At 39.0% G+C, this 25,074-nt stretch overlaps 1 protein-coding gene across 2 annotated transcripts in view; it reads right to left on the minus strand.

The window, feature by feature from the left end:
* ANO8 (anoctamin 8) overlaps positions 1 to 25,074 on the minus strand; it is a 751,060-nt gene that overhangs the window by 53,499 nt on the left and 672,487 nt on the right. For both annotated transcript variants that reach the window (XM_044090660.1, XM_044090659.1), the window contains one exon: positions 10,317 to 10,448. In XM_044090660.1, the coding sequence (XP_043946595.1) occupies positions 10,317 to 10,448 (132 nt within the window). The remainder of the gene's footprint in view (positions 1 to 10,316; positions 10,449 to 25,074) is intronic.

Consider the following 25,074-nt stretch of genomic DNA (forward strand, 5'->3'; position numbering starts at 1 on the left):
TGGCTATAAAAATACTGTACTTTCTGTGTTTTGGCTGGGCAAAATATAAAAAACAGCAGCTGATTTAGGAGGAGAAGAGCAGAGCAGCATGCATTCATAGCTTTTCACACTGACACTGTCTTTACTCCAATCTTTCCAGTTATTCTATTTTCTTAAAGATGTTATGCTGTAAATACTATATATTATTTACATGTCACATATTCACATCAATTATTCATATATTTAAAAATCCAAACAAGAAAGTACTAACTACTGCTTTTAAGTTCTGGTACCCAAACTTTGACATTCTTGACCTTACTACTTAAAGATCTCGCTAACTACCCAACTTAAATCACATGTAATCAAACAAAGCCGAATGTTATTTACCCATGGGGATATCACCTAACAAGCTCCACAACCTAGCATTTTAACAATTTTAATTATCTGAGACTTCACTACATTATTGTCTTCCTTCCTAGATAATGCAGAACCTTTTACATACTATAAATAGTTATTTTTCACAGTCCTTGTTGCAAATGTAAACAGTACTTCTGTTTCTTTGTATAACCAATGACTATTGCATTTAAATTTTGCAGTTGCTTGGTTTGTTCTTTGATGCACATTCTATTTAAATTATTATTATTGTTATTGCCACTTGCTTTGTGTTGTTTCACTGTTTTATAACTTTTAACCTGCTGGGGGCAGCCACGGTGGTGCAGCGGTTAGTGTTGCCACCTCACAGCAAGAGGTTCTCTGGTTCGATTCTCAGCTGGGGTGCCTTCTATGTGAAGTCTGCATGTCCTCCCTGTGGTCGTGTGGGTTTCCTTCAGGTGCTCCGGTTTCCTCCCACATCCCAAAGACATGCTGTAGGTGGATTGGACACTCTAAATTGGCCCTAGGTGTGAGTGTGTGCATGTGTGTGCCTTCTGTGGAAGGTTGGGCGCTGGGCTGGCAACTTGACACTGTAAAACTCCACTGCCAATCATGAGCGGACAGGTGATCCACTGTGGCGACCCCTAACCGGGAAAAGCTGAAAGAAGAAGATCTTTAGAACCTGTTGGGCTGGATCTAAAAATTGGTCCTTTGTGATCAGTGCCCTACACTAGTGAACAAACATAAGTAACCAGTATACAGAATGAAAAGAAGTAATACAATACAAGTAACAAATACGCAAACACAAAGCTAGCAGAAAGTTTTATGGTATGAGAAGCATAACACTAAAATAGTAAGCTGTTCTGAAAGATGTTACAAAAAAGCCAAAGGGATGAAAAGTTAAAACAATCAGTTTGCAACTTCACTGTGGCCCTAAATGGTAGAATGGTCTAGGGCTCCAACTGAAATTACGAGTCATAAGTTTGAGATATAGAAATTTGTCAAGGATTTTTTTGTTTGTTTTTCAGACCCATCCCCGAAGGATTTATGAATTTTACATCAAGAACATTACTGCACAAGGAAGCTTTTATTTTCTCTATTTTTAATTATTCCGATTGAGTGGCTATCGGTACTGCTAGCCATCTTCAACAAAACTTTACTTTCGCGTTTGCTTGATCCTCTGACAAGTCGCCCATCTATCAGACTGCAGATTTCAGTTGAATTCAGCCAAACACTCTCTCTTCTTCTCTTGTCACCCAGGAAACACCCACTCTTTAATTATGCATGCCCCCTCTTCTCTTTTCACCCAGGAAATGCCCACTCTAAAATTATGCATGCCCTAATGCATTCAGTCATGGCCTTTACTCTGCCTTCTGTTTTGCTTAAAACCACCCATGCCCAGAAGCAAGAATTTCTTTTGAAGTTATCTGTTGCTGACCGTCTTCGTTTTGTTCAACGGTCGTGATATTGCTAGGCACTTTGCACGCACCTACTTAGCCCACATAACTAAAAGGCAGAGAACTCCAGATAAGCAGTGAGATTTTTACGGCTGAAGAGAGAAGAGTGTGTGTGTGTGTGTGTGTGTGTGTGTGTGTGTGTGTGTGTCTCAGACAACTGGACTCCTGCAATTTTACACAAATTAAGGTATCGTAGCCAGACCAACAGTCTATAAGTTTATGACCAAATCAGGCTAAAACATACAAACTGGACTATTAAAGTAAGTTTTTAAAGCCAGCTAAACAAAATGTGACCATGTGTATGCCAAAATAATAAAATAAGACACTTGTTTCTGGGAATGATGTTCTTGGAGCAGTCTTGCTCGGTGTACCATATAGGATGGATGCTTGTAATAATTATGTAGGTGGCCCCTTCCCGCACACTGCAGCTATAGCAACAGAGAGAGCTAATGTACCAGACTGAGGCTGCAGAACATTAAAAAGAGAGAGAGAGAGAGAGATTGAGAGAGAGGGAAAGCAAGAGGGGGAGAGAGAGAAGGCAAGAAGGATAGTGTACAAGACAGAAACCATCACAACATATGCAACACATTTGTGAGTTACCCCCAGCTAATTCCCAATTATGATTTCTTAAAGGGCAACAACAGGATTCTGTTATTAAACGCTCAACTTCACTGTCCTTGACCTCCCTATTTACTGTCCCTGCTATGAATAAACAACAATACAGCATTTAAAATATTTTACATTGACTGTTTCTCTCCACTAGAACAGTACCTTACTGTACTGTGGTGGTTTCACTTTCAAAAAAACTTATATCCCACCCTGGATAAGCTTGCTGCAGTCTCCAATTCACTGATGTCATCACTGAATACGGGTAGTTTTCTAGCCAATTCCCTCCCCGAATTGACATCACCATGACCGTCCTAAAAACCCACCCATGCTGTGATGTCACAGCTCCCTGATATGTCCCTACCCTTAAAGAAAGTAAAGGCTAGAACAAGGAAACAGTACATGAGTCAGGTCTCCTGCTGTGAGCTGTCAATCACAGCAGGTAACAGCTTAAATTACCCTTAGCACTTTGACAGCTAGGGAAGTTAGGTGTGAAGGGGGATGGGAGATGAGTCAAAGTAGTGCAATTCAAGCTTCACAAAAGACTGCAGTTTAGCGATTCTAAAAAGAAGCAGCAGTGAAAAGCATTTTGTAAGTCTGTTCTATGGCATTTTCACTGTTTGCGTTTTAAGTAGTTATTGAACGGCATGAAGGTTTACTTATAACTGACTGAAAGACAGCAGTGTATGCATGTAAAATCATTGCAGTGACAGGAGCTTTAGGAAGAAAGAGGCCTGCCTGATGGAATTTTTTACAGACAAGCACTGCATTGTGGGATACCTAGAGGCAGACTAAACAATCAGAATTACTTAAAGATGCCAGACCTCATCTGGTCAGACTTAGAAATTACATATAAAAATATTTAAAAACCTGTAAATAGTCCCAGAGTGGTGTTAAAATGTATGATGAAATAAGCATGTTTTTATGAGTCTGTGGGTGAGGTTCTCCTTTAAGCAGAAGAGAAGTGCAAGTCTGTGGTATAATGCCCTGTCTTTGAATACATGGCATGATAACGTATATTCAGATGAGCCCTTTTCTAACGAGTCCAACTATGGAGAACATTCATAAAACAAGCCAGGGTACAGGCAGTAGCAGATGTATTAGGGTTTTGGAGACTTATAAATTTTAGTATGCACAGTATTCAAATCATTTTTCTGTCATTTAGAAAAAATTTCCATATCCTGTAATTTTTGCTTTCCTGCTATCATTCTGATGTCTCATATACAACCACCATGCCATGAGTGTTAGTTTATACAAATGGAAGATTTGTTATCAGAAGTGAGTTAGCACCATATCTGTTTATGAATAGAGTAATTGCTAATAAGAGTCTTTAACTGTAATATTTAAATTGCCATAGTTACTAGTCCAGAATCCAGGAAGAAGTATTACTTAAAAACAGAGACAGAAATAGGTATGAATCGCAGACAGGTAGCATTTACCTAAAGACAAGAGGCTTTTTTACTTCTGGATATATGTAAATGGAAACAAAATGATTATCTCTGAATGACTGAATACATGAATAACGTGAGTTCTTTAAACTCCAGCCACTGCACAAAATGTGACAAACCTTCATGCTTCGAAAATTAATGAGTGCATATACATATACCAAAAGTACTTTATTTTTGTCAAGCTCTAACCCTCTCCTGAGCACTATTAATGAAGCTTACACAAACAGATAACATCAGAAACGCAGTATATGCATTCATTTCCTCCACTACTTTAGCAACCTTGCTCACTCACAGTGGCATTACTGGACACCCTTTTCTCCAGTTAAGGGTATGTTATCTGCATTATCATATAGCTCTTTACATTTTTGGACTGCGGTAAACTGATGCTTGACAGCATATGAAGATAGGTGGCAGTGAAAGCTAGTGGTATGTTTGATGGAACTAATTATTAAAAAATTAGATATAAGAAAAACATATACTAGCATTTGATTTGTGGTGTAAAAATAGGTGAGAATGATTTCCATTTCTTGCATTTAGAATGTTAACCGCATTCTCCTCGGTTAGTGCTGTATGAGCTTAACTACTTGGAGACAAGTCACTAATTTGTTAATGCTGGCATGACATGCAATGTGCAAGAAACCCTTTGACAGTATGAAGGAAAGGTAAGAAGAAAATAAACATCCTTCATTGTATGTCTGGTCCACTGAGCAGAAAACAGAAGTGAAGCTTTCCAGGGAAAAAACATGACGACTAACAAAATTCCAGAGATCAAAAGGACTTGGAAAATGTAAAGTTTTATAAATCCTAGGAACATTCATCAGGCCAAAGGTGATGGGAAAGGTTCATCACCCATGACACTGAAGGCAGTGTGTGCTGTGCTGTCTTCAGCTATGGCATCTTTCCAAACTGGGGAGATCATGTCAACAAGCAGGAGGACTTCCACAGTGTATGAAGTAATGTTCCTGCATAATCCTGAAACTGAAACAATCCTTAATATGAAAAGAAACAGTATGAACTGGAGTGTTTGAATTATGGAAGAGACTATCACCATATGGTAGGCTAATACTGATTAGAGGTAAAACAAACAGTACCTGGGCCTGGCTGCAAAAATTAGGAAGTGATGATGGGAATTCCCCCCCGGCAACCACTTAACTCTGAGCCGGCTGCTTCCAAATGGAGGACCTCATACCATTGTCTCTTTTTTTTTTTTACTTAATTTCCAATAAGTGTCAACAGCAAATATCAGTCTGTTTTTAGTTCATTTTTATTTCCTAGAATGACCCATTTGCTGGCAATATTCTACATAGATAGGACTCAATAACTGCAGGTTTTAGATTCATTATTTATTTGTGTGTTTTGTTACTTCATATGTTGGCAAGGTAAGTTCTAATGGGATAAAAGTAAATTCACACACATATATGTAGTCACACACCACACAGATACTCATACAGAAATAGGCACACACACACACACACACACACACACACACACACACACACACACACACACACACACACACACACACATGTCTTATCAGGTGAGAATCAGTGTATATACATGCTGGAATGGTTGGAAGTGATGACAAACAGGGTAGGAAATGGATCTGCAGTTTTACCACACCTTGACTACACAACTCAAAGCAGAGTGACAGGTCAGCAGGAACAGTGGTCAAAATGCTGAAGAGTATCCTCAGGTGACGGTCTGTAGAAGCAAATGAAGTAATGTTTCCCCCTTCATCAGCGTACTGGTCAGACAGTACCTAGAGTACTGTGTGCAGTTCCGGAAGCTGTACAAAGACAGGGATATCAGACTGCTAGGAGGAGTCCAGAAGAAAGCCATCAGTAAGGTGTGTGGGGTACAGCAGACAAGTTGGAGCTTTTCTTCATGAAAACTGAGTGGGGGAGCCTAATCATGTTAAAGAGATATGAAGGGGTCATTTTGAACAGGAAAGACAGAGGGGGAAGGACAGGGCACAGGCACCATAATGTAGGAAATATTGCCTGGATCTTTGAAAGCTTTTCTTCAGACAGAAGGTAGTGGATCCATGGAATTTACTACCAGAATGACTGGTTGAAATTGAATCCACAGTAGCATTTAAGAAAAAAAATGGGATAGGTAAGAAAGGGTGAGAAAGTGGAAATGGGGGCAGAAGATTGCTTCTATTTAAAGGGCAGGCTTAATAGGGTTGTTGTCTCCTCCTGCTGCCAGGCAGATGTAACATAATGCCTGCATCTTCAAAACTCTGAATGACTATCTTGGCAAACCAAGAGGATAGAAAAGAAGTGAGAGAGGAGGACATGATGTACAGTGGGACAGGGGAAAACCTGACCAATATGTAAGATCAGTAGAGCTGCAGCGGACATTTCACACAAGCACAACCCCCTCCAAGCACGTATACACACACCCACACACACACACACACACACACACACACACACACACACACACACGTGTCTGTGGGAACACGTCAGATTGTTGACTCAGGACTTGTCAGTCACAATTCATTGAGTCCCAATTCTTCAGCCATATCGAAGTATCAGAACAGGACAGGTTGTGAATCACAAAAATAGGTCATATGGTTTGAGATGATTTATGTTTCTGCTTATAAATAATGGTACAGCTGTATGAAATGTGTGTCTCTGTCTATATATATATATATATATATATATATATATATATATATATATATAGATGTATAGATAGATAAAGATATATATGAACTGCAGCAGTGTCACAGTGAAATGGATTTTTCATTAAAAAAGCGCACTTTTAATTATAATAGAAAAGTTTGTACAGAATCACAATTTATTTCATGATATATCTATATCTAGTTCTTCACATGTGTGTGTGTGTGTGTGTGTGTGTGTGTGTGTGTGTCTGTATAGAAAATTATTCTAGTTCCTTGGTTTTAAAGTTAATCTTTCTGAAAAGGTCGCTGACATACATAGGATGGTAGTCCCCACCTGTACAATTAAACAACAGTAGATTTTGAACAGGCAGCAGACCCAGTGTTTATATACTTTATATCTTTCTTTGTGTGTGTGTGTGTGTGTGTGTGTGTGTGTGTGTGTGTGTGTGTGTGTGTGTGTGTGTGTGTGAGTCAATGTTCCATATATGGATAACATAACAGTGAAGTAAAGCTGGACCTACATTGGCCTGCAGCTTTACTTGGGGGATAGCCATTACAGCATTATGTTGGGGACAGGAACTCAAAACTCAGTTGTTCACCAACACATGTAGTGTGCGTGCATGTATGTGTTTGTGTGAGTGTTTCTTCTGTTCAGAGTATCAAGGACTGCAAAGTCTGCAAGTGCTGGTGGGGAGTGCTGACAAGGCGATGGGTAACAGGTGTCATAAGACTGGGTTTGAAGATAAATGTAGTGACATTGAACATTTGCCACATTAACCATGTTTGATTCTATTGTGAAGAACTGGCCATTGCATGCTGGTTATCCAGTCCAGTGTGTGTGTGTGTGTGTGTGTGTGTGTGTGTGTGTGTGTGTGTGTGTGTGGTGTAATTCTGTACTGACACCTGTCTGTAGCCTTGCAGAGAGGAACAACTTTATGCAGTCGACTTCTGTTGCAAGGAGTGGGAGTTCTGGGCTGACATCCACCAATCAATTTGGTTTGGCAAAGCCATTACAGCAGTGGTTTGCAAAGAGGTGGGAAAGCCTCATGGCTGACTGGAATGTTGTATGGGTGTGGGTGGGTGGCTGTGTATGTGTGGGGAAAGAAGGTGCACCTTTAAGTGTGGTGTAAATGTTATGCATTGTGAAATGCAGAGATTATAAGCAAACTGTGCTCAGCATGGTCACTATCAAGTTTCATTATTGCTTAGTTGAGACATATACATTGACTGTCCTGTGTTTGTCAGTTCATTGTCTGAGTGCTCTGCTTGGAATATGGTGTCACTGCTACAGCTGCTGGCACTGTTTCAATATATGTGTGCCATGAAGTATGTAAATGCCTGACTAATTTTAGGTAGTTGTAATGGGGAACAGAAGGGTAGGATTGTGGGGTGGCATACCAATATACCTCACAAGTGTTCCTACTTACACTTTTGATCTGACATAGTACAACCCATAATGATTTTTGAAAAAGGCGATGCATTCAAATGAACAAATAATGACATTTATTGCAATTAAAGATTATTTTCCAGAAAAGGAATGCCAATGCATGTAGTCATATTTGTGAGCTTAATAAATTAGTAATACTGGTATTTTTAAAAGTGTCTGATTTGGAAGCTTTCTCCATAAGTCTGTTAATGAGAGGATCTGAAACATGCTTACAAGTTTACAACTAAGACAAGCTGCATAAAGCAATAGTAACAGAAAGTAGGGGGTCACATAAGATGCTTGGGAAGTATTTCACTGTTATGCAAAGCTTAGGATTACATAAGATACTTCAGGTTAAGCCATAGGTCTCAACTTCTTAAGAGGCCAGTGTGGAACACCGACCCTAGCAATGTGTGACAAACAGTCAAAATGTGGAACCTCCTATTTTTGCAATGCGTGAAAACACACCATTTCCATGGCACCTGATTCAAGTGGGCTTTCTGACAGAAGCATTAAGTTATCAAATACTATACACTTGTAAAGTTCAATAAGAGGCACACATCAGTAATTATGGCTTTGCCCAGATTTCTTGCTCTAAGAGGTTGAGAGGCATGGTTCTTATATTTAACTATGTTATTACAAAATGTCACACTGCTGTATCTATCAAATGTTAAATGTATTTATTTAGTTATGCTATTGAAACCTTTAATGAGTTATTGAAAAACTTTACTGTTTTATTCTGCTTTTTCTTCCAGAAATTACTATGCTCTACTTTATAGAGCCTGTGTCATGACTGAAAATGGTCAGCTGATCACCTCACTTACCCGGTCATCAAATAGTAACAAATAAAAAATAATATATATCACTATGATAAATAATTGTCTTTGACTTCTTAAACTTTATCATTTATTTTATAATATTACAGAAGACACGGAAATAAAAAGTCTAATATATATTGCTGTGGGCACCTCCCTGAAAGCAACTGTTTTGAAAATTATTCATATTGAAATTGTACTCTTAGAGGCACTCAGGCCCTGTCACATAATACAGAGCCAGAGCACTGCCGTCCACAATGTTCACTGTATTTTATCTTCCTAATGTGGTATCATCTGTAATAAATTCAGTGTGCTGACAGAAGCAAATGTATATGATGCAGAATGAATATATTGTTCTGATGAGGTCAGCAGAAGTGATTTTTTTTTTGTTTTTTTGTTTTTCTGGGTATAGTGGACAGTTCATTGAACACACTTTAGACAGAAAAAGAGGTTGAATATGTGCTTGAAAAACAAAACGCACACATGCAAATGATGTGTGCTTTTCATGAAGAACAAGGTACCCCACATCCCCATGCAAGGGACTGAGTCTTATGTATTCCTGCTATTAATATAATCAACTCCAGCCTTTGTACCATGGCACTAAGGAAGACCCCATGCCCTGCAGTGATGATGTGATTTTTTTTTCAGCAGGGTATCCAAAAACTGATTTTATTTCATTTATCCTTTGCTGACCAGGTTAGTCCCACTAGGCTAGTCGCCTCTTTTCAGGTGACACCTGAGCTGGTATTTATACTACTAGGGAAAATTGGGCCAGGGCACCTGGAAACTTCTAGTGCTCTTTTTGATAGGTGCAAAGGGACCTTATTCATCCACCTGAGCTACAACTAACTCAAGAACATGGGGCTTTAGTCTAACATCTCATTTGAAGGATGGCACACTCAGGAGTGTAGCACCCCCTGTTATGCTGGTCTGCAGTGTCAGCAATCAATCTAGGTAGTGTGGGAATAGAACCCACAGACTTTTAAACTAAGGATGAGTGTGCTCCCTGTTGTGCCACTGACACTACATTAACTTATTGACATTTTAAGGAGACTATCCTTTTGTTGGTGTAGATATCATAAGCAGCATTGTTATAAAAAGGCAGACGAGAATCTACCCTTAGTTATACCATACAAATGTAGATAGGAAACAGGTGAATATATGGGAACATATGTTATTCATAGAAATAAGGTGAAATGCAGTTATATTTAGTGAAAGACATCATGCTGACATTTTTTTTTCATTTATTTACTGGGCAAGGCCACTAGGTGCCTTTTTAGGGGTGGAATCTAAGGGGGATGAAAACCAGGAATACAAGATGAAGTTCAGTAGAAGACACTATGATATATGAACCCATGTGGTAGCTTTACTGTACCTCACCCCATATAGAAGTGCCATACCTGCAGTACTATGAGGATGTGTTAGTACTTAATGGGCCTGTAACTGCAACCATATTACTTCCACATAATCCCTTATATGAACTGAGAAAATATGATTGCATTAAGAAACTGCAGCATTTAAGTAAGCAAAATATTTTTCACAGAATACTAACTTTAACTTGAAAGGCAGGTTTAGTTTTTTTACCTCAAGGACCACAACAGAAACAATTGCCATCTCTAGAGTCAACCATGGAAACAGTCGCTGCAGCTGGCCACATTGCCCGATCAAATAACAGTTCACGATAATTGCAATCACACCCATTGCTTCCATGACATTCTGTATAAAAGACAAATGAAAAGGCAGCAACAAAATAAATAAGTACATAAATTAATAAATTCATGGCAAAATAATACTTAAATAAAACTTTAATGCTGTCACTATAATAGCATATGTATTGTTGCTTGCATACATAAAGTACTTTATAAATGCAGTCCTTAATGAATATGTTAAAAGCATAGGAAATATGTGACAGAACTTGTGTTTAAGTAGGTTAAACTGATGTAGAGGTTACATGCAGAATAACAGACAGCAGGGCAAATGGCACCCTGTGGGTATTTTTGACCTAGTTAACTGTGTAGTGATGTGGTTAATGAGAACAGCTTACGTGCTTCCTTAACAACAGAAAATAAGTTCCCCATGGCTTTCTTTAAAAACACAAGGTCAGAACTAAAGAAGGAAACCAGTTCATTAAGCAGTCTGATTCAAAACAAAGCAGGGTTTCCTAGCACATCAGGAAAGCCTCTGACCTATTTAATTACATCACAGTTGTTTACTCTCTTAGCAAATCCTTCAGTCTTTCTCTTTCTCTAAATGGTCACTTTTGTTTTATCTTGCTGATAACCCTTTTCAAACTTCTGTAATTAGAGTCTTTTATGTCATCTTCTAAATCTTCCTGTTTTGTTGTACACATTGCCTTGTTTCACTCTACATGTGTAAGATAAATTAGGATTTTTTTATATAACTTTCAGTTTGATTTCTTATCAAATTACTGACCAGCATGCTTCCTTCACAGAGAAGTGTACAAAATAAAGCTATAATCACGCCTGCTTACACAATAGGAATGTTTTACTATTAAATGAAATGTGAAATAATTTCGCCTGTAGTTAAAACCTATCACACCAGCAAGTTTAGCAATCACACTGAAAGTCATACAGCAATGTGGCTACGAAACAATTTAGAAGAGACAGCATCCATATTTCCTCACACTAAACATCAAAACCAGTCTTTTTCATATTTCCTTATTAAACCACATGCTGCTGCAAATAAATTAAAATTTAACTTTATAGACTTCCCCGTTTTAAACCAAAATGCCCTCGTCTTGCATGTTATAAAAGATTGGTGCTTACCTGTCAGTTACACAAAGCCAATATTAACTTGGGTAAGTAAGTAGATGTACTGGTTTCTCAGACCACTTTTAGCCAAGACCTGAACCAGAGGCATTAGTAAATTTCAACATTCATTTACCATTTTGTTTTGCAATATAATGCAGAGAATAAATGAGAGACAAGATGTTTTAGCATAAAAACAGTACACATCCAGAAGGTTGAAAGACAGTTAAAATTCAGTCTTGTTTTAATATTCATAGAGTATTGCAAACATTTACAAATGCAAACAGCTGCCAAAGGCATAATGGCACCATCTGCACTTCTTGGATATGCTACAAATGAGCTGCATGTACACCTGTGTAAACAAATAGAACATTATTAAGCCATCCTGCTGAGTTATATCAGCACCGAGGTGTAGCAGAAATATTTTTAAATAATGCCATTGGATAATAGCAGTCCAGCACAACAAAGCAGGTGTGGTGGTGTAGGGGTAAAGTCCTGTCTATGACACTGGCTGCCTGAGCTGCATTAGTGGCTCAGATACCTGATGACATCGGCAGGTGGGGGCATGCCCATCCTTGGGGTAGGGTGGGTAGGAGATATCCTCACCCTGTCACAATCCATCCAAGGAGAGACTGCAATGCAAATGCATGTCCTAGGGTCAGCCATTAGACTTACAATCACTGCCCTGTAGTTGCTGTGTGTCTGTGTGTGTGGATGCATATGTTCACATGGGGAAGGCACTATCAGACTCTGCAGTGATGTAACTTGCATGTTACCCTGCCCAGGACTGGATTAGGCTAGTACAAAATAACCTCATTGCCAAGAAGTAGGAGATGGTATAGAGCAACCTCATAGCTACATGAATGATAACACATACTGGACAGCCCTCACCCTAATCTTGGTGAAAAACTCCAGATAACAGAATGAATGCACACATCTAATTTGAGATAGGGTGCACTCAATGCTCATTTAAAGCCTAGTCAATTCCCCTCAAAATTGAGAAGTAAACACTGTACCTTGTATTTGTGAGGTAAACACCTTAAGTACTTTGCCAGTACCTAAACACAAGGTTGACAGAGGCTATGTCATTCCTCAAAAGTATTAGCTCCCCAGTGCTAACACCTTGCACCATTATAAACTAGTATTGTTGGAAACCCCATGTGGCACCATTGCAGTCATAATGATGACTTACTGCTCTTGTCACATGTATGGGTGAGAGAGTATTTATTAGACATGGAGTGTTACCAAAAAAAAAATACAAAATACCCTACAAATGGCTTCCTCTACTCTTCTGAACTGGCTGTGAGAAACAAGGGAATTCTTTAACTGACTATCTTCTACTTTAACTAGGATCTTGGTTCAGCTGGAAACCATTTTCTACAGATTCATGCTGATGTTTCTGACAGACTGTTGTATTCTCCCTCTGTCTCCTCTCTCCAGTTCTGACAGTGCTCTGGACTAATTTCCAAAGTGGTACTTCTGCCAGCGTTGATTATTTCATAGATCCCTTTTACTACGCACTGCCTGTCTGTCAGGGTAAAGCTGATGATGCTGATAGTTTGCTGTTTAATTTTCCACCCATTAGTAGAAGAGAATAGTGAGAGGTAGAGAGTTTACAATAGTCCTGTATTGAAGAGAATAGTGAGAGGTCGAGAGTTTACAATAATCCTGTATTGAAGAGAATAGTGAGAGGTAGAGAGTTTACAATAGTCCTGTATTGAAGAGAATAGTGAGAGGTCGAGAGTTTACAATAGTCCTGTATTGAAGAGAATAGTGAGAGGTAGAGAGTTTACAATAGTCCTGTACTGAAGAGAATAGTGAGAGGTAGAGCGTTTACAATAGTCCTGTATTGAAGAGAATAGTGAGAGGTAGAGAGTTTACAATAGTCCTGTATTGAAGAGAATAGTGAGAGGTAGAGAGTTTACAATAGTCCTGTATTGAAGAGAATAGTGAGAGGTAGAGAGTTTACAATAGTCCTGTATTGAAGAGAATAGTGAGAGGTCGAGAGTTTACAATAGTCCTGTATTGAAGAGAATAGTGAGAGGTAGAGAGTTTACAATAGTCCTGTATGCAGAATGATGGTCTGTATGCTAAAATGTTTCCATTCATTTTTTTCCCAATGCAGACAGCTTTATTTACCAACCTTTCACAGTCACATAGCCTTGTAGTCGCACACTTTTACTCCTTTTTGCATTCAGATATTTTTAGGATTTTATTCTTGGCCTGTGGACCATTGCCTGACATGAGAATATTAGTTATGACTTGCCTTGACGAATCCGACTTTATTTCACTTATCACGTTGCTGCTTGTAATACTGTTTAACCACTTCATGGTTAATGAAGTAAAAGCAGATTAAATAAATATTTTCTTTGAACTAACACATAACTGTACCCACTCAACTCCAGGGTTTGCCTGGTACTGTGGAAGGCCAAATTTCTTCTTGGTTGTTGTTATGGCACATATTACCAACAGTGTAGCTAGGCATACTCACTGCACTCAAATGTATACATTTATTATAAGCATTTTTCAAAAGCCTGATGGTGCAAAGAGTATATAATGTTGACAACTGTCTAAACTTGCATCTACTGTTTTGAGATACAAGAAGCATGCTTAACCTGATAGGAATTCCCTTCTAAAGTTAACCTCTATATGGTTATAAGTGGCAACACTTGAAAATAATGTGATCTCTGTTTGAGGTGCATAGGGTCAGCATTTTGAGGGCTGAGTACATTGCTTAAATAATAAGTGGGTAGAGTGGCAACAGTATGAGTTCTGAGTGCAGAATATTCCTTTCTGGCTGCATCCTCTCTGTATTGCACACACTACAGTACTGACTTCCTAGCTATTGCATAATGTCTCTTGATTCTTTCCTGTACTTCACCATAGCAAGATGTGACTCATAATCTCCTAAGCATCTGACTTTTCAGCTCAGTAGCTAAATTCGTCTTTTAGCTTTGAATATTAAACCTTGGGCACAAGATATTTTGTTCCTGAAGGAAATGTAGGGCTTGTTTTCTTTTCTAATTGATGATTTTTGTTCAGGGCAGCCTCTCATTCTTACTACATCCAGCAACTACATTGTTAAGTCAGTGTCAGTATACCCCTGACTTTTTTTTCAATTGTTCCTATAATACCCAGCTATGGAATCATACAAATAATCTCTTTTCATTCTGTCCTGATAGGCTCTGCTCAACATATCTGATACATGCAGTTTGTTGCCTGGTTTGTACTTCACGTCTCAGTCATACTTGTGCAGATTAAGCAAGATCATGTGTAATCTCAGAGGTGCCCTGTAAAAAGACTTTTAGAATATGCTTTACTAGCTTTTTATGATATGCTTCTACTTGAAAATCTTTGTCATTCATATTTTATGGAATTTTTAACATTCATACCTGAAAATCTTTGTCGTTCATATTTTATGGAATTTTTAACATTCATACACTATTGTGAATGCCAGTTTATCTATCTGAGCATATATCTTTTGTGCAGGATAGGCAACATCCATTGCCCCTGCTAGCACAGTCAATTGCCCAAGCTACTAATCAGATTCAGGTTGCTTGGGCAGTAATTAGGGTTTTAGTACTCCTGCATACCTTCCAGAATTTGTTATCAAATATCTCTTGGGGATAATAATGTGTAACATTCCAAAAAGATCCATTCTGCTATCAACTTCAACTTCAGTAAATGTATGCTCTTCAAAAGAATGAGCTACAAGTATTTTTTTTCAAGGTCACAGACAATTGAAGTTCTATAAAAAATTATAACTTCATTAATGAAAGAGTACCCCAAAAATTCCAATGAATCCACACTGAAAGGTGTAAGCATATTTGGTGCAAATGTATGAAACCTTTGTACTTTGTCTTAGCTGGATGCATTAATTAATGATTATTTCAAGTAACTGGCCAAATGAAATAATAATAATAATAATAATAATAATATGCCTGAACATCAAAAAGAGTTAACAGAACATATTCAGCAAAAATAATCAAATAATGTATTAAAAACAGGAAATGACTATAGGAACAATATACTTTACCTTATAAATAGCAAATAGGAGGGAGTGTTGACTAAGAATAAAAAGAACAGGGGACAGCCTGGCCTAACCCTGGTGGGTTGTTCTTTAACAGTCAAGTTAAAATGTTGAAATAAATCTGCTAACAGTGATGAAACATGGTGTAAAGAAAAATAAAACCTTGATTAGATTAGAAATGTCTGATGGGAGAGCTAGTTATTTTAACATAATGGACAGATATAATTTATTAATTTAAACTATAGGAAATAGTTTAAATGAATTTACTAAAACCACTGCGTCATATCTGTAGAAAATAATGAAAAACTGAACAGATGAACGACCTTAGACCGTCTGTCAACTGACTGACTGGCGTATGACATGCCCCTTTCAAAGACAAATCCAAAACGGAAGGGATCAGTTATCTTAGGCAGATATGATAAAATATAGTTGTTAATAAGCTGAGTACACGTCATAATTTGTGTTGAGTAGAGATATTAGGCAGTAACTGTTTTATCCAAAGGTTTTCTGTTTAGTTTTACTAACAGTACTGGTTTGGATATTGCAAAGTATCTTTCTGGCATGAAACCAGAAATATTCAGTAACTGGAGATGCTGCAACAGTATGGATGCCAGCTGAGCTTAATATTTTGTGTCAAATTTAACAATATGCTGGGGCCAGGCATTGTATCACGAGTTAATGCTCTGATCACCTCCTTAACCATCTCTTCTCATATTACAAACAATAATATACAGGTGTAGCCTGAAATCTAACAGAAAGAATCTGATCTTGTTCTGTCATGCTACAAAGTAGCCATCTGTGCAACTTGGATCCACAATAACTCCCACCCCAGATATAAGTTCCTCGATATAAATGTAATTAGTATTTTTTTTCTAATGTAGCAGAAAATATTTTCCATGTTGATCAGCATACAGATACAGATTGTGTCTATACAAAACAGATTACTGTTGATTATTTCTTAAATCCACATACTTACCATAGTTTACTAAGTATAACATATCCTGAACCTCTAATCTCTCAATAAGTCAATTAAGTTTGGCATCTCCTAAGTAAAGTAAATATACTGATAACCGATAAAAAGAAAATACATATTCAGTTTAAAATGGCAGATTTTTTTTCTTTTTAATGTAATGGATCCAAATGTAACTTGTTTAAAGCCAAAACATTACTTTGTTCTTATTTCTATGATTGCATTGCATTCTTCAAAAAAGACATTGACTACATTTCCACTTGAGGCAAACTTAATACTCTTATACATAAGAATAACAGATGTGAGTACAGAAAGATCTAGAAAAAGTCTTTGAAAAAAGACAACAGATTTGTCTGTGTTTAACTGGGAGAGCAAAAAAAATCTCTTAAATTTAAGGGTCATGGGGCAGAGCTGTAACTAAGCCAATTAGCCCCTATACAACACCCCCAGTAATACATCTACATAAGATACATAATAGTTCATAAGCAGACACACACACACACACACACACACACACACGCACACGCACACGCACACGCACACGCACACGCACACACACACACACACACACACACACACACACACACACACACACGAGATACACTGACAAGGACGTGATTGGTACTGTGTGGACGTAGTTGGTCCTTGACTTGTAAGTCTGTAAGCAAACTGAAAATCATACACCTTACAGTCTTCCACATCAGGGATATACCTGCAGCTTTTACACGCTGCCTGCTGATTATGCACTCTTACAATAAGCCAAACACATATATATGCAGCATTTACACACTGCCTGCTGATTACGCACTCTTACAATAAGCCAAACACATATATATGCAGCATTTACACACTACCTGCTGATTATGCACTCTTACAATAAGCCAAACACATATATATGCAGCATTTACACACTGCCTGCTGATTACGCACTCTTACAATAAGCCAAACACATATATATGCAGCATTTACACACTACCTGCTGATTACGCACTCTTACAATAAGCCAAACACATATATATGCAGCATTTACACACTACCTGCTGATTATGCACTCTTACAATAAGCCAAACACATATATATGCAGCATTTACACACTGCCTGCTGATTACGCACTCTTACAATAAGCCAAACACATATATATGCAGCATTTACACACTACCTGCTGATTATGCACTCTTACAATAAGCCAAACACATATTTGCAGCTTTTACACACTGCCTGCTACAGTAAGAGAAACATTCTCTGGTCACAGTTGTGGCTGCTGAAATGATTGCTTACACAGCCTGCAGGAATTGATCGGTATCTCACTCTTCTACAGAGCTAATTGTGCCCCCCCAACAACATGTGCACAGGGTAACTGCCCCCTTTATCCCACCCTTGCATGGAGGTATTTGTACCTCCAAACCCCTATCAAATTGTAATTAATAAAAAAGGTGTTTTAACACTATGGAATGCTTTGGAACAGTCCCATCTGATAAGGTAATGGGGTCTAGCAATCTGAAATCTAAAACCATATTAAAGTCTTCTGCTAGTGTTACATAATTAGCTTGATGTGAGTATAAACCAGTGGACAAATTCTGAAGAAAATAGTGAATTTTTAAAAAGTAGATAGCACAAACCAAGTACAGAAGTGAAACCTTCCCCTTGAAGTTAAAAGAGCAGAATACACGCATTTTTAGCCTTGTTTTTATCTAGCTATTATTGTGATTGTTGTTGTTTAGTCAGTTAGTTTTGTCAGACTCTTCATTACTTCAAGGAATTCAGCCTATCAGGGCTTTCTGTCAGTAAGTGCTTGTTTAAGTTCTTGCAAAAATTATATTCATTACTTCGGTAATGCTTTCTATCGGTTTTAGCATCTGCCACAACTTTTTCTTTTAGCTTCCACCTTTAAAAGCATCAGTGTCTTCCTTGGGGAATCCTGTCTTTAAATTACATGGCCATAGTATTTGCATTTTAATGATAACATTAGACCTTCCAGTGAACATTCACAATTTTTTTCCTTAGGTGTTGACTGATTTAATGTTCTTGTGGCCCATGGAATTCTCAAGAGTTTTCTCTAGCACCACAGTTCTAAGGTATTAATTTTCTGGTGCACATTCTTAATTATTGTCCAGCTCTCATAGCCATATGCTATTACTGGGAAAATCAGAGATTTAACTGTACACACATTTGTTGACAAAGTGATGCTTTTGCTACTGAATCTCTTATCTATGTTTGCCATAACTTTCCCTCCACTATATTAAATATGTTCTTATGATGCAATATAGGAATTCCATTAATTTTTACATGCATAATCTGCATAGAGTAGACATTGTTTTATTAAATAAAACATTAACTATTTCAGCTGTAATAAGAACTTCTTGTAATTTAATTGCTATATTTAAATCAAGTAATGTCTTGAAATAGTTGCACTTACTAGTGTGATCGGCACAATTTATATTCAAAGAATCTAAATGAATTGATATGGATGTAGAAAATGAAATATCCAGTTCCTCGTCAAAGATGAAGTAAGCATCCCTTTCTACTGTCTAAGAATAAAAAATAGAAAACCTAACTTATGCAAAATTTAGTATAACACAGGCATATAGTGTATTGAAGAAAAAATCCAGGCCTTAGCCTGATGGGAATGACAAATTATTGACTCAGACCAAGGGCCTTAAGTTTACTTTCAGCACCTTTTCAGGACTGAAAAGAATAAACTGTAATTTTAAAACTAAGTTGTAGTATGACTGGAAACACAAATCTGATCTTACACTTAACAAGCATTTCCTAACACCAGCAAATTACCATCTTTTTCAACAATGTTTGCAGGCATGTCCTGTGATATAATTAATTATTTCCTTTTTTAACTTTAATTGCTCCCTGTAATATAATATTCTTTTGAGCCAAATATAAAAATTTAGCTACCACTGTCCTGTTCATTTCTACTTCTGATATCAAACCCAGTAAGCAATATGTACATGAAAAAGGAGACACCACCTTATCCAAGTCCCTTTTCAATAAGGTTGACAAAATTAGAAGAACAACACACATAACCCTCCAGAACACCCACAATCATAGCTCTCACAAACCACAAACCCACCTTCACGGAAGCACTCAGTAGAAATCTACACAAACACCAGAGACCTCCAAGGCAGAAATGCACTCGACCACCACAACACAGCACAAACTACAAGACACATAGCTCAACGACACAGTGTGCCCCTCAACCTAAGCCCCTAAGGCAAAACAGCTTGCCCAATACACTAACCATAGGTGACTTGACAGTGAGGGACACTGATGTCCTGCTCACTAGGTTGAATAAGGAGAAGGTAACAGTCAGCTGTCTATCAGGTGCCAGAATTTGACACATAACAGACGCACTCAGGTCACGCCATAACAAGTATGACTCTGTCACTGTCCATGTGAGTGGGAATGACCTGAGATGCACCTCCCTGGACTACATGAAAAGATACCTGGAGGAGCTCTCGGATTATATGGCCAAGACAGGTATGACCTTAGCCCTGAGCAGCATCCTACCATCGCCCAGAATGATACCGCAGTACAAACAGAAAATTATTGACTTCAACAATTGGCTAAGTTTCTGGTGTCATTCTAAGGGTATCCAGTATCTGTCTGCTTGTTATGACATGATTGACAAACCTCGATGCTTTGCCAGAGATGGCCTGCATCTGCACCCCTGGGTTTCCAGTTACTGGCTAAGGCTCTTGCCACCCCTATAGTGCCTTTTTTAGGTGATGTTCCAAAGACCAAATTACCACCATAATAGCTATAAATAAATGCAATCTGAGGGTCATGCTGCACAATGCTAGAAGTCTAAATGTCAAGATGCACTTGCTCGAAGCACTCCTCAAAATAGAGGACAGCAACATTTGTGCTGTAACAGAGACCTGGTTTAAAGCAGCAGAAAACATCCCTGTGCTACCAGGCTATAACTCATTCCATACTTTCCAGCCCCAGAACATGGACTGAAGCTCCAAAGGTGGTGGTGTCTCCATATTCATAAAGGATATGCACACCTCCAGACTAGTAGCAGCATAACGCGTCTGAGATACTTCAGGTACAACTAACATTGGGTAAGATGGTGATCCAGGTCGTAGCCTGCTATAGGTGCCCAACCATGTCCCAAGACTCTCATTCCATGTTCCTAAGCACCCTGGAAACTATTAGGGTCCAACCCAACACTCTTATACTAGGTGACTTCAACTACTCCTCCAACTGGGAAAACTACTCATGCACCAATACACTGGCCGAACACTTCCTGGAATTCATCAGTTCCAGTGCCCTGGACCATCTCATTCTTACCCCCACTAGAGGAAGCAACATCCTAGACCTGGTTATTACTAACATGGGCAATGGTTGCTCTACACCAATAGTCAATTCCTCCCTGGTTAGATCTAATCACAAACTAATCACCATGGAAATCCACATCTCACCCCCCCCCCCCCCACACACAAAAATAACCACCATGAAAAACTTCTCCAAAGCTGAAATTGGGCTCCTAAAAACAGAGGTGGCTAACTTCATGGCAGTCATGTCAATGGAAAATAGATGCATGACTGCCAAATCATACACCAATGCACTGTATGAACACATACATAAATGCATGGAACTAGCCATACCCAACAGAACCAAGACGCTCTCCTCCAAAAAAAGGAAGCCAATCTGGTGGTCCCCTGCCATTAAAAAACTCTACAACAGAAGGAAGAAACTGTTTCATGAAAAAGGTGAAGTCTCAAGACTAGAAAAACTCCCTTATTAGCCTCAACAAAAAGAGGAAATCCCTCATCAAAACCTCTAAAGCCAGCTATGAAGGCAGAATTGCGGCAGACACTAAAAAAAGCTACAAAGCCTTCTATAGTTATACCAAGAATCTCCACTGCAGTACCCAGGTTTGCTCTGAGTTACTGCACAATGGTACCTCCTACACTGAGCCAACAAATATTGCCAACATACTGGCTGACCGATTCAGTGCCAACTTTACCCCTCTCTCCCCTCCTGAAGGACCAATCACAATACCAGAGGAATGGGCATCCAGCATTATTGCAGCACAGGTTAAAGCTGCATTTTCCAAGGCCAAGAATACAGTTTCTATGGGACCCGACAATATCTCTGGATGTGTTCTACATGAACTACAAAGTGAACTGGCACCACATCTGTGTGCCCTGTTCAATCACAGCCTCACCTCAGGCTTTGTCCATACTCAATGGTGCACTGCTACAGTCATTCCTCTCTATAAAGGGGGAGCGACTACAGACCCTGGGAATTATTGTCCCATTAGCCTGATGAGTCTGATATGTAAGGCTATGGAGCGCATCATCATGGACCTTATTAACAAGGATATAGGGAATCTCCAAACACTAGATCAGATGCAATTTGGTTTTATGAAAGGTAGATCATGCCTGCTCAACCTTGTTGACTTCTTTGAGTCAGTCACCAGAGCTGTGGATGAGGGTAAGGCAGTTGCAAGGCAGTTCATACAGCCTACCTCAATCTGGCCAAGGCTTGATGCCATTCCTCACTAAAGAATTACTGATAAGCTCACCAAACTAGGCATCAACCCCTATATCACTAGGTGGATTGCAAACTGGCTCACAGATAGAACCCCAGTGTGAAAGTAGTGGACTGTAAGTCAGACTGCTGATGAGACATGAGTGGAGTCCCACAGGGATTGGTCCTGGGTCCTCCCCTGTTTGGCATCTACTTCTCAGAAATCCAGGCCAACATGGAGGGACTCTGGCTGACCAAGTTCTCAGATGACTGCAAGCTGGGAGCCATTACTAACTCCCCAAGTGATGTAGATATCCTACAGAAAGGCCTCACTGAGACCAATGACTGGTGTCGAAACCATGGCCTTATGCTTAATGCCAAAAAAAGTGGCATTATCCCCTTTGGGGAAAACTCAGTTCCCACTAATTACCACATCAATGGGAGCCCACTGAAAACTGAAGGCGTTATAAGAGAACTGGGGACACAGGTTGACAGCAACCTCTCCTTCCACCACCACATTCCCACTGTGGTCAGAAAGTCCTTCTATGTGGCACATCTCATTACCAAGGGTTTTGCATCCAGGAAGAAAGAGGTCATCATCTCTCTCTTGTCTTCCCTCATTAGGCCAGTCATTGAATATAATGCCCCATTTGGCATGTGCCTCACTAGACATATACAACAGCTGGAAAGGCCACAAAAGTACCTCACAAAGTGGATCCTAGACCTTAAACATATGTCCTACATAGACAAACTCAAAAAACTCCAGCTATTCTCTGTCTCATATCATCTACTAAAAGGTGATCTCTGCTTGACTCTTACAAAGCCATGTCTGACCCAGCTCTGTTAGAAATGCTACATCTAAAGAAATCCCAATCCCTCTGCACCACACGCTCCAGAGATCTCAACCTCATTACCACAATCAACAGAACATACTGGAGGGACAGGTTCATAACCCAGAGACTGCCGATGCTCTGGAAAAGACTTCCCATACATGATATATTTTTGGAAGCTAGGAATACTACAATAAGGTCTAGAGGGCACTTTAATTGTGGTACTAAGGGTGTTGTGTTTTTAGTGAAGTGCACCTCCTGTGTTAGTTTTTATATAGGCAAAACAGAGAGGACCTTCAGTAAGAGAGTTTATGAACATTTTTTATGACTTGACACACAAGAAAGATTCAAATGCCTTGTATAGGCACTCTGTTGATTGCCCTAACAGTAATTTTTGTTTTTTAATAATTGAACAAATGACACCAAACCATAGGGGTGGCCATTGGGAGGCTTTACTACAGTATTGTGAGCTATTTTTGGCAATTAAAATTAGATGCTAGTAGAGCCCCTGGGCTTAATGACAACATTAGTATTTTAAGTGTGTTAAAGTTGGTGCTCCCTGACCCAGTTGACAGCTTTGTCTTGTATCTGGCAGACCCCTTCTAACATTCTAAATAAAAGACTCTTCTGCCTGAAGAACATCACCCTGTGAAACAGTACCCATATCCAAGTTTATCTGAAGTCTGACCTGCAATTTGCTAAGGCAGACCCCTTCTAACATTCTAAATAAAAGACTCTTCTGCTTGAAGGACATCACCCTGTGAAACAGTACCCATATCCAAGTTTACCTGAAGTCTGACCTGCAATTTGCTAAGGTTATTTCCTATACTGCACTTAACTCCTATGTACTGAATGCTACTGACCTGGGTCTGCAAGCACCTTTAGTCTACCCCATAGTAATTTGGCTCCCTCCATGTAGTTACTTAAACTAGTTTTGCCCCAAGCATACTGTAACATTATTTCTTAACCTAGTAAACTCTTATAAATTTTACTCATAACCAATATACTGCAGCTAAAAAACTACCCTGTCTGAATAGTCTGTATATATAACAAAACTAAAATTAATTTATAGCATAAATACTTCAGTTAAAGTTTTACTATTAACATTACATGCATATCTAGCCTAAGGGAACACTTGGAGTCAGTGTTTGCCCTGCTCCGTTTGCCCTTGCTGCGCTCGGGCTCACTCCGCTCCCCTCCCTGCCCCCAATTCTCACCCGCCCCCACTACCTCTACATTTATAGGTGTTTTACCACACCCCTGTTACAATATCCTATCAGCTTCCACCTACATACTCTTACCACCCTGTTTTAACATCCCATCAGCTTGCATCTACCATATTTTCTCCTCCCACTCTATTATCTCTAAGTGACCATCAGATCTTCTCCTGTTGTGTCACATTAACAAGATCCATACTACAATACTCCTTCTTTCATAATGTTACATTACTCTCTACTATCCATTCTACTGGCCATCTACACGCTCACCTTGTATGAAAACCAGCTGCTTATTGACTATCAGTACCCAAAAGGCCACACCACTACCCCAACTGAAAAGCACCCCACCCTCAGCCATACTAATAACAATGGGACCAACTCATCACCTTGTTCACTCTTTCTGCATACTAACCCCCTGCACATTAGTTCTAGAGCTAGACAACATTACAAACTTTTAAACAAACTCCTGAAGCTTATAACTAAGTACAGTCCTAGCCTTCTACTTGGTGGTGACATTCACCCCAACCCTGGCCCATCCACTTCTGATATATACACCCCCTCTACCTAAAACCTAAACCACAAAACTACAATTAGTAGACCAACTAACTCTCTCTCCTGGCCTGTCATCTCAGTATTAGGAGCATCAATAACAAGGTGCATGACCTGCATGCACTCCTAGCTGTCCACTCCCCTGAGATTCTCTGTCTATCGGAGACCTGGTTAAAACCTAACACAACTGACAATGAAGTGTTACCACCTGGGTATAACATACACTGGCTGGATCATGTTTCCAGGAAGGGGGGTGGGGTAGCTATACTCTACAAATCTGAGTTGAATGTAAGCTTAGATGTTATTCAACCACCTTAAATTAATAACTCTGAAATTCTTGCCACTAAATTGCAGTTTAACAAAAGTAAATGCATCGATGTCATCTGTATGTATATTTCCCCTGGAAATAATATAAGCACACCCGAAGACCGCCTACACTGGTAATCATGTCATTACTCACAAGAGACCCTATGACTTTGAGACTCTAA

Source organism: Protopterus annectens, chromosome 13.part0 (genome assembly GCF_019279795.1).
Source record: "Protopterus annectens isolate FY-2018-M chromosome 13.part0, PAN1.0, whole genome shotgun sequence".
Classification (NCBI taxonomy): Eukaryota; Metazoa; Chordata; order Ceratodontiformes; family Protopteridae; genus Protopterus; species Protopterus annectens.